The 19,855-nt window shown below is 31.2% G+C and overlaps 1 protein-coding gene across 1 annotated transcript; it reads right to left on the reverse strand.

Moving 5' to 3' along the window:
• Positions 1-10,273: 10,273 nt before the first annotated feature.
• Positions 10,274-12,211, reverse strand: LOC21393921 (probable WRKY transcription factor 28). Its single transcript, XM_024168566.1, has 4 exons — positions 11,519-12,211; positions 11,239-11,385; positions 10,642-10,804; positions 10,274-10,507 (listed from the first exon to the last, which is right to left on the reverse strand). Exons 1-4 carry the CDS (start codon positions 12,028-12,030, stop codon positions 10,274-10,276), a joined length of 1,056 nt encoding a protein of 351 aa, XP_024024334.1. The 5' UTR covers positions 12,031-12,211.
• Positions 12,212-19,855: the final 7,644 nt, after the last annotated feature.

The following is a 19,855-nucleotide window of genomic DNA, read 5'->3' on the forward strand; positions in this document are numbered from 1 at the left end:
ATATTATTATTTAATATATTTAATAATGTTATTTATTTAATATATTATTATTTAATATATTTAATAATATTATTTATATAATATATTTAATAATATTATTTATTTAATATATTTAATATATTATTTATTTATCGACTATATAATGATGTTTATTTAATATATTTAATAATATTATTTATTTAATATATTATTACATGTTTTCAAAAATTAAACCACCAAACGCAGTTTCGGTTTTTTTTAAAACTGAAATCAATCTCTAAATAAAACTACCAAACGCATTTTTAGAAATAATTCAAAAATGAAACTAAAAACGTTTTCATTTTCATTTTCGTACAGAAAATAAAAACGTTTTGGAACGCACCCTACATAATTTGTCGTTATTTTACACAATCATAACAATTATGTTATTTTAAATATGTTTGCGTCACTTAAAAAGCATCATTAATTTAATAAAATACATGTATGCCACTTTCATGGCAAAAATGTTACTTAGAATTATAATAAGTGGTATTTTTAGTTTTCTCCCTCAATATTACATCACATTTAGTATTTTTAAAAATACCTGTGCCCCTAAAACCGTAAAAAAGAAATTTGTTATCTCAAGAATCGAGAATTTTGGTGTCCATTTTGTTCATTGCATTAGGCATTTCTTCCGCTCTCTTTGGCTTCGTCTTCTATTTGATTTTGTAATAGTCAAATCCAATATATAATAGAAATGTTGATCTTCGGTATTGTTGGCATGGGTAAGGGTGGTAATTCGTGTCACGTATTGTATTTGTGTCGTCTTTTGATCATTTTTTTTTAAATTTACAGCCAATCTGAATACGACCCGTGACAAGGAATTTTTTAAAAACTGTAACACGAACATGACACGACCATTTTACGGGTTGACACGACACGATACAAAAATGACTCGTGACACGAAATTGACCCATGAACCCGAAATTGACATAAAAATTGTGTACTTTTATTTAGTTTTTTACATATTAAAAATAACTTAAAATTCATAACACACTAAAATACAATAACATCCATGTTGATCTTTGGTATTGTTGGCATGGGTAAGGGTGGTAATTCGTGTCACGTATTGTGTTTGTGTCGTGTTTTGATCATTTTTTTTTTAAATTTACAGCCAATCTGAATACGACCCGTGACAAGAAATTTTTTAAAAAGTGTAACACGAACATGACACGACCATTTTACGGGTTGACACGACACGACACAAAAATGACTCGTGACACGAAATTGACCCATGAACCCGAAATTGACATAAAAATTGTGTACTTTTATTTAGTTTTTTACATATTAAAAATAACTTAAAATTCATAACACACTAAAATACAATAACATCCATTGAAATTAAGTAAATAATAGTATAAGATTTTGAGTATAACTATCATGATATCACAAGTTCATAATAAAATAAAAAATATGTAATGAAAAATATATGTATTTTTTAGTTTTTTACGAGTTTTGTGTCGTATTCGGATTAGGCGGGTCCAACCCGAAATTGACCCGTATTTTTCGTGTTAATTTCAGGTCGACCCAATTCTGACCCAAACCACTTTTTTCTCAACCCTAACCCACAAAATTTGTGTCGTTTTCGAGTCGTGACCCATATTGCCCGCCCATGCGGTTTCGACCAAAATGTATTAAAAAAAAACTGTTCATCACTCGATTTTGAAGTTTTGGTCGAAGCCACGCGAACAGTGATAAATAGTGTTTTTTTTTTTTTTTTTTTTTTTTTTTTTTTTGCTCTTCAAGTTTTTTCCTTTTTTATCTCCTCTTCCACTTTTTTGTTTTTTTCCTTAAAATTTTAAATTTTCGTACATAAATATTCATTTCCGATGGTACCTTAGAACTTATTTATTTTGATGGTCTTTTCTTTTCTTTTTTATTTTTTCCTCTGAAATTTTATTTTTTTCATTTTTCTTTCAGAAACTTTATTTCTTTTTGGTTTTGGTTCCTTTTGTTCTACATTTCTTTATTTTGGTCGTTTTTTTATCCTTCTTAAATTTTTACCCTGAAATTTTATTTTTTCATTTCGGTCATTTTTGTCCTAAAATTTATTTATTTCTTCATACCCCTTTCTTCTTCCAAAACATTATTTTTTTTTTCATTTTTTTCCTTTTTGAGATTTTATACTTAATTTTATTTGATTAATAACACTAATTAATTAACCTCTAAATTACTCTACACGTGCATCGCACGTGGAATTACACTAATAGCGTATAATAACCAATAAACCAATATATTAAATCAACGGTTTTTCAATTTGCGTCAAACAGGGACAACTTAGTTGATGAATTTATTTATTATTAATTTAGTACTATTATTCGGTAATTACGAAGTGCATGACCTAGTGGTTAGTACTTATCAGAAGTTGACAGGCTAACAAATTTCCCTACCGGAGGAAGGAACTACTATACATACAGGCAGGTCCGTTCACTTCGCTGATTCGAATTTAGAATTTGAGTTTTTTTATAGTAAAAAGCTCTCACAAACAATCACATCTAACTTTTTTGCTACAGTAAAAAACTCTCATATAAAATCACATCTCAACTCTTACAGTAAAAAGCTCTCACAAACAATCACATCTAACTTTTTTGCTACAGTAAAAAACTCTCATATAAAATCACATCTCAACTCGAATTCTAAACTCGAATCAACGAAGTGAACGGGGCTACGTATTTGTGAACACTTCATGAAAATGATGTTTATAAACTTACTTTATTTCCTATATTTCTTCAAATAAGAGAAACCAGCCTTATTCAAAGTTTGGATGAGATTGCATTTTTAAAGCACCGATCAACATGTTACATCGACCAAAATATTTGGTTTCAAAATTTAACAATATTCAATATTGTTCATAATATATATCTAAATTTCTCCTTCGACTATTATGGTGATGAATCGCTAGATTATTTTAAGAATATAAAGATATTATCAATAATTAGGCGAAACATTTTCAGGGGAAATTATTATAATATACCATGGTACCAGTAATCAGTATTACATTCTCTATGTAAAAAATAGTATTACATTAACACGTGGAGTCTCGTAGTTGACTGTTATAAAAAATAAAAATTAATGTAGGGAAGACGGATCCAAGAAAATATAAAAAATTGAGATCGAAAAATAAAGAATTAAGAAGAAAAAAAGAACCACATGAGCAATATAGAAAAGAACAAGAACTTTAAAAAAGAAAACTAGAAACTCAATATTTATTGATCAACTATTAACTCTGTGAATAAGAATTAAATTATTCAGTCTTTATAAACATTTGATCTAAGAAAAAGATAAATTAATTATTTCTAGCTACTCCTAATCAAAATTAAGTATTTCTCCTAGCAGATAACTATACATATTTAAATTCAAAAAGCTAATTTAAGTCTTTATCAATCTTCCGGGTTAAGAAACTCAACTCCGACGAGTTTAATTAAAAAGAATTGTGAAGTAAGAATTTGAATTGTAAGAAAATCTTCCATCCACAAAACATGATTATTTATGGTAATGACTGACATTGTAATGATAAAAAAAAAAATTAATGTTATCTATCAAATTATTTTTTTTAGTTGTATTTATAAAAAAAAAAATTACCTTATAAGAACCAAGGAAGACAATCTATCAATGGCGACGGCCGGTTGAAAAATTCTAATCTCAAGATAATAGTTTCTTCCTCCACGAAGAGTTAAGCCTTAAAGTATACGAATGTTTTTTTTTTTTTTTTTTAATTAACCTCCTTGTCATTGATCAATGATGAAGATCATTGGGAATGATTATTAAGAACCTAAAACGAATAATTAACATTATCTCGTCTTAATTAATCCCTCGAATAATTGTGCCAGGTAATATTTTTTAGGGGTTCATTACAAGTACGCAATAATAGAATTTGTTGCCTGCCATAATTAATTATTGCTAGATAGTACAAGAAGAAGGTAAAAATAAAATAAAGGAAACCCATGAAAGACCAAAGTAGATCATCATTTGTGTGCTAATTATAATTATACTATTCACGAGGAAGTGGCTAACGTCAAAACTTCTTTTGCTTACTTATAGTACTCCTCGTATCTCTAAATAATATTATATAAATATTGCTTGTTACGTTATATTTTTTCACAAATAAAAAATAGATATTTTCTTGTACGTTAACATACTAATAGTTTAAGTTTTATGTCTATTATTTTTGTATAAAATTACGTAAAAATTAAATAGTATGTAAATCTAATGAATAAAAAAACCCTAATTTACTGATTCACCGGAATCTATAAAAAAAAGGACACCAATTTTAATGTTAACATCTCAAAAATGAATAGTTGGATCAGCCTATAAGGAAGGTGCAAATGAAGATGTATATTATATAATTTATTCTATCGAGAAATATGCATGATATATTAGTTGAAACCGTATAATATAAAAATATTACTAAACTACAATGGTCATAATTTTGTGCGAGATTTGAGCATGCCTATTAAAGATAAAAAAAATTGGAGAATTTACTCTGAGAGTATATAAATTTGGACATTTATTCTTTATTTTTTATAAATATTTTTTTATTAATGTAATTGTTGTAAGGTAAAAATTTCAAACTCTAAGCATTATATGGGACCCACGTGCCATAAATGAGGACATTTATGATCGGAAACAGCTTTGCCTTAGTTGCCACGTCGGACGAAAGTTCTCTTAGAAGCAAAACGCAAATAAAGGGAATAGCGTATGAAGGGGGTCGATCACTCCAAGGAGTTGAGAAAAACAGGAGGTCGACTACACCAACAATTGTAAGCGGAGATAGCTGCAAGAGCGCCTATGAAGTCGAGTCCACGCGGATCGAGAGAGATACGAGGCCTGCTTTGAGATTTGTGACTTGTAATTAAAATAAACGAAGTAAGTAGGGAAGTAAATGAGAAAATTCTATTGATTGGCATAAATTCCAACCAACTGGAAATATTATCCCAAAATGTGGGGAAAATATCTCAAAATAAAATAAGAGAAGTTGCAGGGGATGTATATATATGTAGAGAGGGTACGTTCAAAGAGAGTGTGTGTAATCTTTTCCAGAAAAATAGTGAATTTTTCTCTTCCTCATGATGAATGTAGCTCTTGAACAAATAGTGAACTATATAAATCTCTGTGTTCTTTCTTCTCTTAATCTTTCCTAATCGAATTCCAGATCATAAAAATCACGTTAACCACATTGAAATCTGAATAATCTCTGTTGATAAATTTTCACCATCAATAATAATTATTTAATTAAAAAAATTATAAATAAAAAATAAAAAATAAAAATCATGACATATATTTTTAAAGAATATTTACTAAAATTACCCACTAAAATATGGGCCTAGCCTCAATAATTGACAACACCACCATCCCTGTCGGTTAGAACCTTCTAGGAACGTAGCATCCTGATCCTAGGGGAAACTCTCTTTTGTTCTTTTTTTTAATTATTATTTTATTTAAAAAAAAAAACTCTGTAAAAAATATCTCTAATATAATGGAATATATAGCAAATAATATGTAAGATCTGACGGACAATAATACTGGTAACCGAAGTATCAAACACGTAAATTAACTAATCAAATCATAACTTTACTTTTAAAACTCCGCAACTTAGTTCGTTTGGTTCATAGATTAGAACCATGTGATTAGAATTATTTTTGATTTACGTGTATTTTTTGTAAGAAAAAATACTGTAACGAACCACGAATCATGATTCGAATCAGGGAACGAATCCCTTTACCAAACGAAATTTGTTTTTTTTTTTTACCACTCATCTTCAGATACACAGCCCCGCCCCAAGTCTGCATGCTCGCTTTTAGATACACAATACTACTCCAAGCTTCGACTTACCTTCAGAAGCATGGTGTTACTTGACACTACTTTGCTTGCCTTTACTCCACAACTTATTTGTAAAACTATTAAGAGTGCGTTTATTTTAAGAGTTTTACATGGTTCGAGCTATGATTTTAATTTTGTTATAATATTTTTTTTTCATAAAAAATTTAAATTTCTAAATATCAAAATCATGAAACATGATTTAAACCTAAAAATTATGATTTGAACCCAAGAACCAAATGGATTCTAAGTTTCAATCCCATATCCTATTCCATATCGGATTACACAAGTGCAAAGGTTGAGAGCAACACAACTAAGTCTAACTAAATTGCTCATAATATATTTCTCTCACAATAAAATATGAACCATGACATGCAATTTCTTAACATGTAAATCCTAAACCTAGGCAAAGGTCTAAATATATCCTTCTAATTTAGGGTCGAATCTCCTCAAGATGTGATTTCAAAATCTATTCCATCTTCAAATATCTTCAATTCGAATTCAAACTGGAAATCTTATTGTTGATGAACCTGACCATGTTGGTGACAAACGTTGCTGATGCGTTATCTTACTGTTTCAAAATACGACGTTATATTTGTGAACAAAATTCAAACATACCAAAATGATCAAAGAGTAGTAAGGTTATAAGTACAAATCAAAAAACAAAATTCTCTCAAAAAAGAAAATAAAAGAAAATGCGTAAAATCCTAGAAATAAACATCTACTTTGATAAGTGAAATACTAAATTGATAGTGTTCTCTAAAAAAAAGAAAAAGAAAAAATCCTTAGTGAATAAAATATTACCCTGAAATTTTAAAAAATAACTCTAAATTTTAAGAATTGTCTCTAGTCAGGCACTTAGAAAGTGTCTGATCGGAACGGCAGTTGTATAATTCTGCATAAATTATGTATATTTATATGTAAATCGTACATATTTACATGTAAAGTCGTGTATATTTAACATGAAATACAACAAATCAGCCAATATACATATTTTCATGCTATGTGTTCACTAATTGCTATAAAAAATACATGTTTTGAGGATTAATATACATTGTCGTTTCTTATAACTTAGAGAAATAGTAGAAAATAGGCCAATATGAAAAGCTTAAGAAAGTATATAGGCCAATTTTTAGTTATATAAATTAATAGGCCATAACTTGTCAAGTTATGGTTCATAACCAGATAAGTTATAGACAAACTTGTCAAGTTATGGTTCATAGCCAGACAAGTTATGGATAATTATGGACAATAACTTGTCAAGTTATGGTTCATAACCAGACAAGTTATGGACGAAAATAGTAATTTGGCCTATTTATTAATTTATGTAAACTATTAGCCTATTAATTTTAATTCATATCAAATCTTGGCCTATTTTCCTCTTTATCCCTATAACTTAACATGTAAATATACACGACTTTATATGTAAATATATACAATTTACATGTAAATATACACAATTTATGCAGAATTATACAACTGTTGTTCTGATCAGGCACTTTCGACCAGAGACGTTACCCTAAATATTAAACCCCTAATCATATTTCCGCAATCAATACCAAGTTGATAAACACCAAAGTCAAAGTTCACAACCGGATCACTGAAGCCCCAACCGGAAGCCGATAACCTAGAAGATCAGAGTTCACAACCGTCAAGAAAAATTGAGTTCATCGTCAACCTGCAAAAGGAAAATCTAAAGAAAAAAATAAAAGAGGGAGTGGACTAGTGCTGGGGTTATGGGGCCAATTGCGCTTGATGGACTAACCGCTAAGGGCTTAACAGCCCGACCCATTGGCAATGATGTGCAATCCTTCGTGTCCGCCCACTGCTTAGCATGGGGTTCTGCACTGCCATGAGGTTTAAGGAAATAAAGTTGCACCTTGCCTAATAGCTATAACTTTTGGTCCAGTAGCAAGTGCTTAATATTAAGTCAACAAGGAGGTCTAAGGAGAAAAAGGGGAGAGGGAAAGAAAAAAAGAAAAAATTTAAACTCTAAGGGTACGTTTTAAAGGTATATTTAAATCATGATTTTTTATTTTAATGTTTAAAATTTAAATTTTTTGTTAGAGAAAAATATTGTAGTAGAATTAATAATTTGAGTTTGAATAAATGAAACAAGCGAGCCCTAAATCTATTGAAAACTAAAATAGACTTAGTTATTCTCTTTTTAGACTTTGCCTTTTATTAGACAATTTTATTGCTTTGGGTTGGATTTTTTTCTACTTTTTTGCGCAATTTTTTGAGAAAGAATAAGAAATATTACTCAAAATGATAAAAAAATATTATTTATATCATTTCACTCAAATATAAACAATTGTCAAGGCCATAATGACACCCAATTATTTAGAATAACATAAATAATAGGTATGCACAAAATCATGACAAACTATCTACTTTTCTCCATTTTCTTCAATATAATGGAGAAGTACTGAATGAGAAAATTACTAAACTTACCTTTAAAAATGCACGAGTACTCTATATTTTTATTCCTTACTCTTGATTAATTCCCTTTTGACTAATATAGTACTTGATGAAAAATGTATTAATTAAGAGTAAGGGGTAAAATCAAGACCTATACAATCTAAGGGTATTTGTCTCATTTACTCTAATGAATCTGAATTGTGGATTTGATAAAGGGATGAGATATCTATAGGTGTCAGTGTAGTTTGAATGTACTATTAAGAATAAAAAGTAAAATTAATTTTTAAATACAAAAAGTTATACACTACATATAATAAAATTGAAAAGAATTATTAATTATCATATAATTTCTCTTAGTAAGTCGTAGAACTTCTCCTTTGATCTTACACTACAATACAAAAAAAATACATCAACTCTCGAAGGAGAAAAGAAATTAGACTAGAGAAAAGAAAACCTTCTAGAAAGATCAAACAATCCAAGAGGATCTATCCGCTCTAAAAAAGTTGGGGGTCTCATTACAACTCTACAATGAACAAAACGTATCGAGGAAAAAGAGCGCATGATTCAAGATAATGAATGACTAAACACAGCATCATTAATGGTGAACGTACGAATCTATAAAAGGAATCAAGTTCCTATTCTCGAAGGAGACAAGGAAATGAACTTGAGATCAGGAAGACCACCAATTTGTATATAATGTAGCATATAGTTAACAAGAAACTCGTGCGTATATATCCAAATAACTAATTAATGAAGTGTGTCAAGGCTCAAGAAAAATCCATGATGACATAATGAAGCTAAGCGAGTCATAAGCTGTATATTTACAAATGGAAAGAAATACAATCATATATGTGATCATTCGATATAAGTAGTACTCATGGGCTCTATAGTTAATTTGAACATTAATATATATATATATATATATATATATATATAATATGAGATCTCTTAATTGATCACATGTCCTTCTGCTCATGGCTCTTGTTTGAGGAACATGGAAGGAACCATATCCTGCAAAAGTCCATACGCATCATCATGATCACCTTGCATCTGATGATCACCATCGTAGTACTGTTTATGATCACGAGAGTTTGCGTTTTGTCCATAAATCGCAGCTGCTGGTGATGATGATCCACCTTGGTTGTTAGTACTACTCATGATGATGTTATTGTACGGAAATTGATGAGGCATTTGGAACAGAAGTTCCTGGCCGGAGGAAAACAGTCCACCTCCACCGGCCATCGTTGTTGATGATGTCGGTCCAAACATGTTGGGCGGGAACATGGCGGCGGGGGGGCATGTACTATTAAGAATAAAAAGTAAAATTAATTTTTAAATACAAAAAGTTATACACTACATATAATAAAATTGAAAAGAATTATTAATTATCATATAATTTCTTTTAGTAAGTCGTAGAACTTCTCCTTTGATCTTACACTACAATACAAAAAAAATACATCAACTCTCGAAGGAGAAAAGAAATTAGACTAGAGAAAAGAAAACCTTCTAGAAAGATCAAACAATCCAAGAGGATCTATCCGCTCTAAAAAAGTTGGGGGTCTCATTACAACTCTACAATGAACAAAACGTATCGAGGAAAAAGAGCGCATGATTCAAGATAATGAATGACTAAACACAGCATCATTAATGGTGAACGTACGAATCTATAAAAGGAATCAAGTTCCTATTCTCGAAGGAGACAAGGAAATGAACTTGAGATCAGGAAGACCACCAATTTGTATATAATGTAGCATATAGTTAACAAGAAACTCGTGCGTATATATCCAAATAACTAATTAATGAAGTGTGTCAAGGCTCAAGAAAAATCCATGATGACATAATGAAGCTAAGCGAGTCATAAGCTGTATATTTACAAATGGAAAGAAATACAATCATATATGTGATCATTCGATATAAGTAGTACTCATGGGCTCTATAGTTAATTTGAACATTAATATATATATATATATATATATATATAATATGAGATCTCTTAATTGATCACATGTCCTTCTGCTCATGGCTCTTGTTTGAGGAACATGGAAGGAACCATATCCTGCAAAAGTCCATACGCATCATCATGATCACCTTGCATCTGATGATCACCATCGTAGTACTGTTTATGATCACGAGAGTTTGCGTTTTGTCCATAAATCGCAGCTGCTGGTGATGATGATCCACCTTGGTTGTTAGTACTACTCATGATGATGTTATTGTACGGAAATTGATGAGGCATTTGGAACAGAAGTTCCTGGCCGGAGGAAAACAGTCCACCTCCACCGGCCATCGTTGTTGATGATGTCGGTCCAAACATGTTGGGCGGGAACATGGCGGCGGCTGCAGGAGCCGCCGCCCCCGGCGCCGGTTCTCCGGGGGGGGCCGGGCCCCCCCCCCCCCCCCAGCCGTAGCCGCGTTTCCTCGGAGTGCGGACGGGATGGGGTGGTTGTGCTGGCCTTCGTACGTCGTTATCACTATGGACGGATCCTGAAAAGATCTCTCTACGCGTTTCTTGACGCCGCATTTTTGAGTGGTGCAACGATAGTAGCTTCTGCGCGCACAACATGAAATGATGGCTATGGCTAAGACTTTTCATGCATATAAAATATATATATACCAATTGGAAACGACAATTTAGTGGTGTATATATATAAAATGGTTTCGTTGGGAAAAAGTACTTTGAGAGACGAAAAGTTGGAATCTTGACATTTGTTCAAACCGGGATTGATGTTGCTTGCATTGCATATAAAGTTGCAAGATGAAAGAATTAAAAAGAAAATTACTTTGGGGGTCTTGTTTACATACAACTACCACCTTGGCTTTACATTAACTATTATTTCTTTCCTCCATCACTTTCTTAATTAGCAACATAGTAAAGAAGCCAAATTAAGGACCAGTTGATCAAACCCTAGATCAATAATTCGTACTCTAATTTAATTTCCTGACAAATTAATTAATGAAAAATTAATTTCCTTGAAACCAGACCTTGGATATGGGCTATTTTTCACAGCCTTCTGTCCATACTTTCTCCATCTATATCCATCTTCAAGATGATCAACCTCACTCTTGGTCATGAAAGCAAACCGTGGCTCTTTTTGCCTTTTATTATCCCCTTTCTTCTTTGCTTTGCCCCTGTTGATCATTCCATTCATATGATCAAGATCAAAATAAGTCTAAAAAATAAATTATCCATGTTAATTTGTAGCTAAGCATGAACTTAATCTTTCAAAAATAAAGAAAAAGAAGGGGGTTATAATAAAATTACACTTTCTTTGGGTCGTCTTCTCCATCTTCTAACGACTCTTTTGGTTTCCCATCTTTCTTCCCCGGAGAATCCTCTTCTGCACCAGCCTCAGTCGAAGAAGACGAAATCGAATTTGAGTGATCACGTGCGGTCACCGGATTTTGATCGCTACTACTATTACTACCTAAATGATCTCCAAGACTAGGATGATGATGATGATGATGATCAAGAGGCTTTTGATGATCATTAACTTCAATGGACGAAAATACCTCAGAAGATGAAGGAGACAAACCAAAAGCCGTACTTGTGATTAGAGAATTGTAGTCCATGGATGATCCTTGTAAACACTCTGTGAAACTCATGTATGAAGTGGGAATCACATCAAACCCTTGTAGATTATAAGGCGTTGAACTTGATGAAGACATGTTGGAAGTGGAAAGCTTCGAAGAAGAAGTTAAATATTCTTGATCGACCTGAAAAAGTTGATCATGGCCGTAGTAAAGATCTTTATAAAGTGGTTCATGATCAGACATGGAAGCTAGCGAGAGACTAGAAAATGAAGAAGAAGACGAAGAAAAAGAAGGGGTCTTTGACAAGGAAGCTTGTGGCGGTCTAGCTAGGCTATATCTCTAGTGTGTTTTCGTCTCAAGACTGCTATTGTTGTCCCTCTACATGTGGTTTGAGTGTTATTATATATTGGGTAGACAGAGAGAGAGAAAGAGAGAGAAGTCACAAAGTTTGAATGGAACTTGTTATTATCACTTTATAAAGCTGGTTGACAAAAACAACCTTCCAATCACAGCACCAAAAAGTGCCTTCTTGTATGGAAACATTACTTGCTAGTCGTTCTTGCTAAGCTAATAATATTATTTTAGCCCTCTTAGGAGACTCGGTTTGGTTTTCCCTCGGTTTTCTTTTTTCTTTTGCCTTTTTTTTTTTAATAGAATAAATTAGTGTTTATTTTCATATTTTATTATTAACACAGATCCCTAGGTTAATTACTAAAAAATCTTGCTTTCTCATTAGAGGATAAAATAATTAAAATACTTGATCTTGTCATGGTATTCTTTCCTTGGAACTAAAATGGCGTGATATGCATGCACATTTTTATTGTATATGTATAATGAGATAAACTAGTAAATTTTCAAGATTGTTAATTGTTATATTTAATTATTCAAACAAGCACTCATAATTGGCGCTGCAATTAAAATATATATACTCTCAAAGATTGCTACATGAGATTTAAAGCTTGTCCGTTTCTTGCATGGAATTTAGTAAGAGTAAGGTGTCAATTATCTCTACTGACAATATTCTCTAAGGACGTGGATAATCATGAGAGAATGTATTTCTTGACTAAGAAAAAAAAAAAAAAAAAAAAAAACCAAACGAAAAACTTACGGAGAGAAAAAACTTACGGAGAGAAAAATGGGTTTTGCCGAGTATAGGAGCAAATACACACTTCGCGTAACAATTAAAAAGTACTAAATAAAGCACATAAAATTGTCCTTATTTTGAGTTCGAAACGAAGAATTGTTTCTTAAACATGCTTTTTATGTCATGATTTTCTCTCATAATATGAAAAAAATTTAATGTAGGGAGACACATTTTCTGATTTTCTCTTTGCCCCCCATATTCTTTTTTCATAAATGTACTAGAAGCGCGTGACACACACGCGTGGGTTTGAATGTTAAAGTGTATTTATTATATATGCTTGACATAAGAAACAATAAGGACAGCGGGAGATAAGTCAGCGAAGACTACTTGCAAAAGGATAAAGGGCCAAGACAAGGGGGAGGAGGTTAAATTTGAACTTGAAGTTTAACTATTAGAAGATTTATCCACTATTTCCGCCTTTGACACACTATCGGTGTTTTCTGTTTTTTCAAACGTAATATTAAATTAAAAAATATATATAAAATAAATAAATTTTAATATAAATTTAACGGTTAAAAAATAAAAAATATCGGTATTCTTAAAAAAAAAAAAATATCAGAGAAAGTCCTATAAAAAAAAGATAATGATATAATTGTATTTGTGAAAACTTTTTGTAATATAACATTATTTTGCAAATATTATTGTCATAAGTTTGGTCAATCATTCAAACATTTTACACAAAACAGATGAGATTGATATATTGGGTGATTCGTGTGTGCGTTTTTGAGAATTTCTTTGGAATATTAGGCCTTACCACACCCACGTATGATGACTGGCACCGGCATTTTGACCATAGCCGACAACGTGACCCGGCACGTGGGACGTTTTTTCTCTCTCTTCTTTCTCTCTTTTCTTTTTCTCTCTCCTACGTTCTCCTCCTGCTGATGCTTACCCCACGTCACGGTCACTCTCTATCTCCCTCCGACTCTTGTCGGCCAATAGAAATTACGCCACGTGTCTGAAGAATTTTGCCATTTCCAGCATCGAATCCTGGCCGTTCATCCACGGATGATCGTGGGACTCGCTTGGGCAGACACATTAAAAGCGTGTTGTTATTACGGTTAGAAAGGTTTTTGGCTTTTTTTTTTTTTTTTTTTTTTTCTTAATTTTGACTAAATTAGTTGATTGTTTTCTAGATCTTTGTGGTAAATCATCTCCAAAATTTAATGAGAAATGACGAGAAAAACATTGGGTGCGTTTAGAATTGATTCCAAAACGTTTTTATTTTCTGTACGAAAATGAAAACGAAAACGTTTTTAGTTTCATTTTTGAATTATTTCTAAAAATGCGTTTGGTAGTTTTATTTAGAGATTGATTTCAGTTTTAAAAAAAACTGAAATTGCGTTTGGTGGTTTAATTTTTGAAAACATGTAATAATATATTAAATAAATAATATTATTAAATATATTAAATAAATAATATTATTAAATATATTAAATAATAACATTATTAAATAACGTTTTTGGTTTTGTTTTTAAAAAAAAATTGCACCAAACACGTTTTTAACACCCGTTTTTATTTTTTTACTTTGAAAACCGTGAAAAACGAAAACGAAAACGCAAACAAACAGGCCCATTAACTCTGGATCTTATTTTTTTATATTAATTCTAAGTTCTCATTCTTTTATGATCATTAATTGTTTAAAAAAATTGTCAAAACAGTTATTGATAAAAGATTATACTTGTCAGCAAAAAAAATGACAATTCAAAATTGATAAAAAAAAAAGTGTTTGAGATTCGTATTAATGTCTTTAACGCTATTCTTTAGTCTTTAATAAAATGGTACAATGGGTCTTCTAATCGTCGCACGAATAATGTTAAAATTTAAAATAAAGCGCTCCTATATGCGTGACATAATATGTATCCGGTTGTCATCGGTATTATATTTATGTTCTTTTCATTTAGGTACGACACACGGAATTATCTCTAACTAAGCTATGACGTACAATTTATTATTTTTCTTGTTTGGAATTTACGTACACTTTATTGATCCTCACAATAAATGATAAATATATGACAGTTTTTGGTAATAAATTGTCCTCAGCATAATCACAAAGAAAATACAATAAAAAAATGTGTAAAGAGTGATATAAATGATTGTCTAGTATACAGTGATCTCGGACGTACGTAGTTCATAATAAGTGAATATTTGGTTCATCTATTTAGAATTATAATTTAGAATTATTTACATTTTACGTGTATTTTTTGTGAGAGAAAATCACTATAGAAAATTATAAATCACGTTCAGAATCATGAATAAATATAAGAAACACACAACCTTAAGAGTTCCAAAATGTACGGCATTTGAAACCTTAACTCATCTCATTTAGTACTCATACGTTCGTTTCTGAATTTCTTTTATCTTTTGCCGTTTATCATACCAAATGTTCGCAAATATTATTGAATATTTTCGCAAGTGGCAGTGGGAACTCTCGAGAGTCAATGTAAACATAGGCTAAATAATGGTCACAAATAGCCGACGGTCATATTATGTTTACAGCATCCTACGACTTCTTAAAATTATCATATTCTAGTTAAAGAACAAAACAAAAAAAAGGGTAATAAAGAAATAGGATTTCCATATAGATATATGACTATACAATATATACTAATGGTCCCCGAATTTGCTTCTCGTTAATATATATATATATATATATATATAAATCCGAACCCCATTAATTGGGAGGAATTAAAAACCGGGAAGAAACTGAGCAGTACCTGAAAAATTCAACCATTTTCATACATCCTTGTCGTCTTAATATATAATTTCCTAACTTTATTATTATACGTGTATGTGCATTAATAAGGGCACGGCTTTCATATTCCTCCCGAGAAATTAAAATTTAAAAATAAAAAAAGAGGGGTACGACTTTGGGATGGAGTGTGTGAGAGAGAGCTGTCGTTTTCTATTACACCGACTTTGGCTCTCATATTATCCAAACGGTTTAGATGTTAATAATTAAGCGGTGGCTCACTCCATTAATGGTGACCAACCGGTGGCTGTTAGCAATCACTCAGAGGCAGTTCTTCCAAGTACAACGGTCCGTACCCGTGACTGTGACACACACACACAAAATAAACTGTTTTGCTTCTACTGCTATATATTCTCAAATTGCAATTTTTCGTTTTAATTGAGCTAACAAAATTGCATGCGGCTACAACTGATCATAGAATAATGAGATATTCGAACCCTCAACCTTAACATTGAAAACAAGAGTTATGGAGCCTAGATTTACCGTTAGATTATGTTTATAACTATAAGAATTAATAAATTCAACGTGTAATTTTATTTTAGAATCATACGACTTTTAAAAGTTATATCACCAGCACCAGTACAAAGATTAGATTTGATGACGATGGGTTTTAAAAAAAAAATGCATTTTTTTTTGAAATATTAGACGTACGAAAGTTTTCTTAATTAAAAATATAGTCCATTTGACATCGTTAAATGTAATAACTATATAGTAGTTTATATAGACCATTAAAGTGTATCTATAAAGTTTAAATAATTATGTCGTGTGATCACAAACTCAACTTAATAACAAATTTTAACTCATCTAAACTAGTAAGATGCTCAGCTCGAATAGCTCATTTCTTAATCGAAAGAGGAAAAAAAAATATAGAGAAAAAAGAGAAAAATTTCTAATGTTGCATACTTGAAGAAACTAATTAAATCTGAGATGTCTTAAATCTGGCTTTTATAACATTCCTAAACGAGGGTCAAAAGATACTTGAGCAGAAAAGGTCAAGTTGTAGATAATACATATTCAACCGCCCATTTTAAGCTAACCAAAAGACAAGTGGCATAAATATCGGTCTTTCTTTTCCTCTTCTCTTCATGTCATTGTTTACAAGTTGGGTTGTGGGAGGGCGAAATATATATATATATATATATATGTATATAATTATCATAAGAATTAAGAGAATTTCTCTTGCAGGACTAAGAAAATGAACTATTAGAGGTTTTTTAATTTTTAGTTGTTAGATTAATATCAGAAATTGTCTATTTTATATATATTTTTTAATCTAATGTAATTTTAATTAAATTTAACAGTTAGAAATTAATACTACTAATAAGAAAGTTTACCGGAGAAAATCTCAATAATAAAATGATATGAAATAGGGAACTAATGGAAGAAGTAGTGTAAGAATGATTACAATTTTAAAAAAAAAAATTGAAGTATGAGGATTTTTTTTTTTTTGGGTGAGATAGAAGTATTAGGAATTTGAACTTTAGTAATATACTGCAATTTGATGATTTTGACTGTTTTGATCATGCAGTGACAAAAAAAATGGAAAATTGAAAACCACGATAATCAAGCTTGTATAACAATTGTCCTGTATGTATATATATATATATATATATCTATTTTATTAAACTTCTCAACCATGCGTTTATAGTAGATTGGCCGAGTTTATTTCATTTTTAAAAAAATTGGACTTTTCTTTTGTTTTTGTTGGTAAATGTCTTTTCCTATATATCTTCGTTTGCAACCTCAACTTTATGCAAAGTCAGTAATTTATTTATTTATATTATTATTATAAATATTAATTTTGTGTTTGTGTGTGTGTGTCATCCTATCTTGATTCTCAATGCTGAGCATAATGTAGGACGACCTTTACTTATAAACCTTTAGGAAGTCAGCAGAAAATAACTTTCCACCCAACACTAAATACCAAGTGACGTAGGAAAGCCTGGAAAGACATTACACGGTCAAAAACTTTGTTGAGAAAAACAAAATTCAAAGAAGCAAAAAGTCCATTCATATAAAAAGTAACTTTAATCGATTATTATTTGTTTTTTTCTCTCTGGAATTTATATTATTTAGTCTCTATTATGATGTTGCTGAATAACTATATATATATATATATATATTGACCGAGGAATCGCCTGGAGTTGAATGAGAATGAAATGATTCGTCATATTCGTCCTCTAGGTAATCAAACCATAAACATGAGAAAATCAGTACCTGTGTACTGTTCTACAGCCTATAGCTTATGGAGTTTAGGCAACAATTGGATCACTAACAACGCTTAGATTGCTCCTAAAACAAAAACCAAGATGACATGTGGTTGCAAAGCATAACTTAAGAGCAATTCTATACATCTACCTCTAATGTTTAGATAAAAAAGTAGTTGTTATTTAATGCCGTTGAAGATTTTGTTGGTTCTTTAATTCAATGTTGGGTTTATATGTGAATAATTATGTGTTGTAGACTGTCATATAAGGTTAAGCTCATTTAAAAGTAATCTGTTAAGATTTGGGTAATTTGGGTTTTAATGTATCTGATAAGTTGTGGGCCTTTAATGTGTAGATTTAATGGTAATTTCTATTTTTATGATAGGCTAAAATAAAAATACTAAAAGATAACATGAAAGTTATCTATATGTAGTGGTTATGGTCCCAAAATCACATGTTACATTTCATTCTTTCTGACATCCCATCATCAGAGAGAGCAGTAAGAAAGTTAAAGAATTTTCTAGGAAAACGTGTTGATTTGAAAGACAAATTGCGCTGTTCTAGAGAGTAATTTATCTTCATGGATTTAAGTACGTTTCTGCTTATTGATCTATTGATTATTAGTGATCCAACATGAACATTCTTGGATTTTATTGGATGATAGTTTTCACCGAAAGATATTTTCTAACAAGTGGTATCAGAGCCCTTTCATGTTGAATCATTGAGAATCGACTCTATGTTTGATCCATGATTATATTTTGGTGTTCTTAAATTTAACGATTTCGGCTTTTGTGTTGTTGGATTTGAGAACTATTTTGGTTGTTCTCCTTGTGGTTTTCTTCAATGATTCTGGATGATATTTATGTAAAATTGGTAATTATAGTTTCACCTTTCAAAATTTTTAGGCTAATTTTTAACACAATAAGTAATTTGGCCGGCGGCAACCTTTGTTGGCCACGCCGGGAGAGAGGCCGCGACAAAGTAAAAAAAATTTACTTTTTGCTGCCTAATAAAAAAAAATTTATGAAACTTTTGGTCGGCGGCAGCCCTTGCCGCCGCCAACGTCGGGCGTTACCAGCCGTAGCCGTTAGGCTGTGCTGGAGAAAAACAGTCGCGGCCGTCTGGCCGCGGCATCTACAACTAGCAGGCAAACGGCCGCCAGTCCATATATATATATAATTATGGCCGTTTGGGCCATTGGGTTATCACGAGCCCAATTGGACTCGTGACTCATGAACAATGATGGGCTGGAATAAGGATATGGGTGGGGTTGACCCGACCCGATCCAGCACTGACCCAGTCAACCGTCGACTCTGACAATTGATTTTGATCGTTGACTTTGACCCTTTTTTTTGCAATTTAAATTTGAATTTTGGTGTGTTTATATATATTTTACGATTGACTTTAATCGTTGATTTTGACTGAATTTTTTTTTTTTACAATTTAAATTTGAATGTTGGTATGTTTATATATTTTTTGAGATGAATTAATTGAAGCAATATGTCGCCAAAGTGACCTCTCTTGTGGAAATTAATTTGTTTTGAAATATAAACGATTGTATGCATATAACTTATACGAATATTGACCGGCCCGAAGGAATGTTGATATTTAGCAGAATTGCATGAGCACCTGTTGTAATAAACGTGTGATGATTATTCGATTTTACATGTGAATAATAAATCGGCCCAAAGGAAGATTTATTATTCGATGTGTTCTTATTATCAGTGTCTGATTACTACATCAAAATATCATGTACAAGTTAATATTTTTGTCTAAACACAAAATATTAATTGAGTACTTGATATGTTTAGATGAGGTTTACCTTTATTTGAATTTATTGCTATTTTTATTTTGAGACTTATGTGAGCTTGTTTTTTGTTTGTTTGTTGTTCTCCGGATTCATCTACAAATACTCATGCTAATATTACTGTCAACATCAACTCTATCCTTATGTTAGATGGCACT

The sequence above is a fragment of the Morus notabilis genome, unplaced genomic scaffold (genome assembly GCF_000414095.1).
Source record: "Morus notabilis unplaced genomic scaffold, ASM41409v2 Scaffold1445, whole genome shotgun sequence".
Taxonomy (NCBI): Eukaryota; Viridiplantae; Streptophyta; class Magnoliopsida; order Rosales; family Moraceae; genus Morus; species Morus notabilis.

Coding starts and splice junctions, on each gene's coding strand:
- LOC21393921 (XM_024168566.1), bottom strand. CDS start 12,030: ATGTCTGATCATGAACCACTTTATAAAGATCTTTACTACGGCCATGAT. Junction 11,386..11,518: donor GAAGACGACCCAAAGAAAGT/GTAATTTTATTA, acceptor AATGATCAACAG/GGGCAAAGCAAAGAAGAAAG. Junction 10,508..10,641: donor CGGCTGGGGGGGGGGGGGGG/GCCCGGCCCCCC, acceptor TCCTCCGGCCAG/GAACTTCTGTTCCAAATGCC.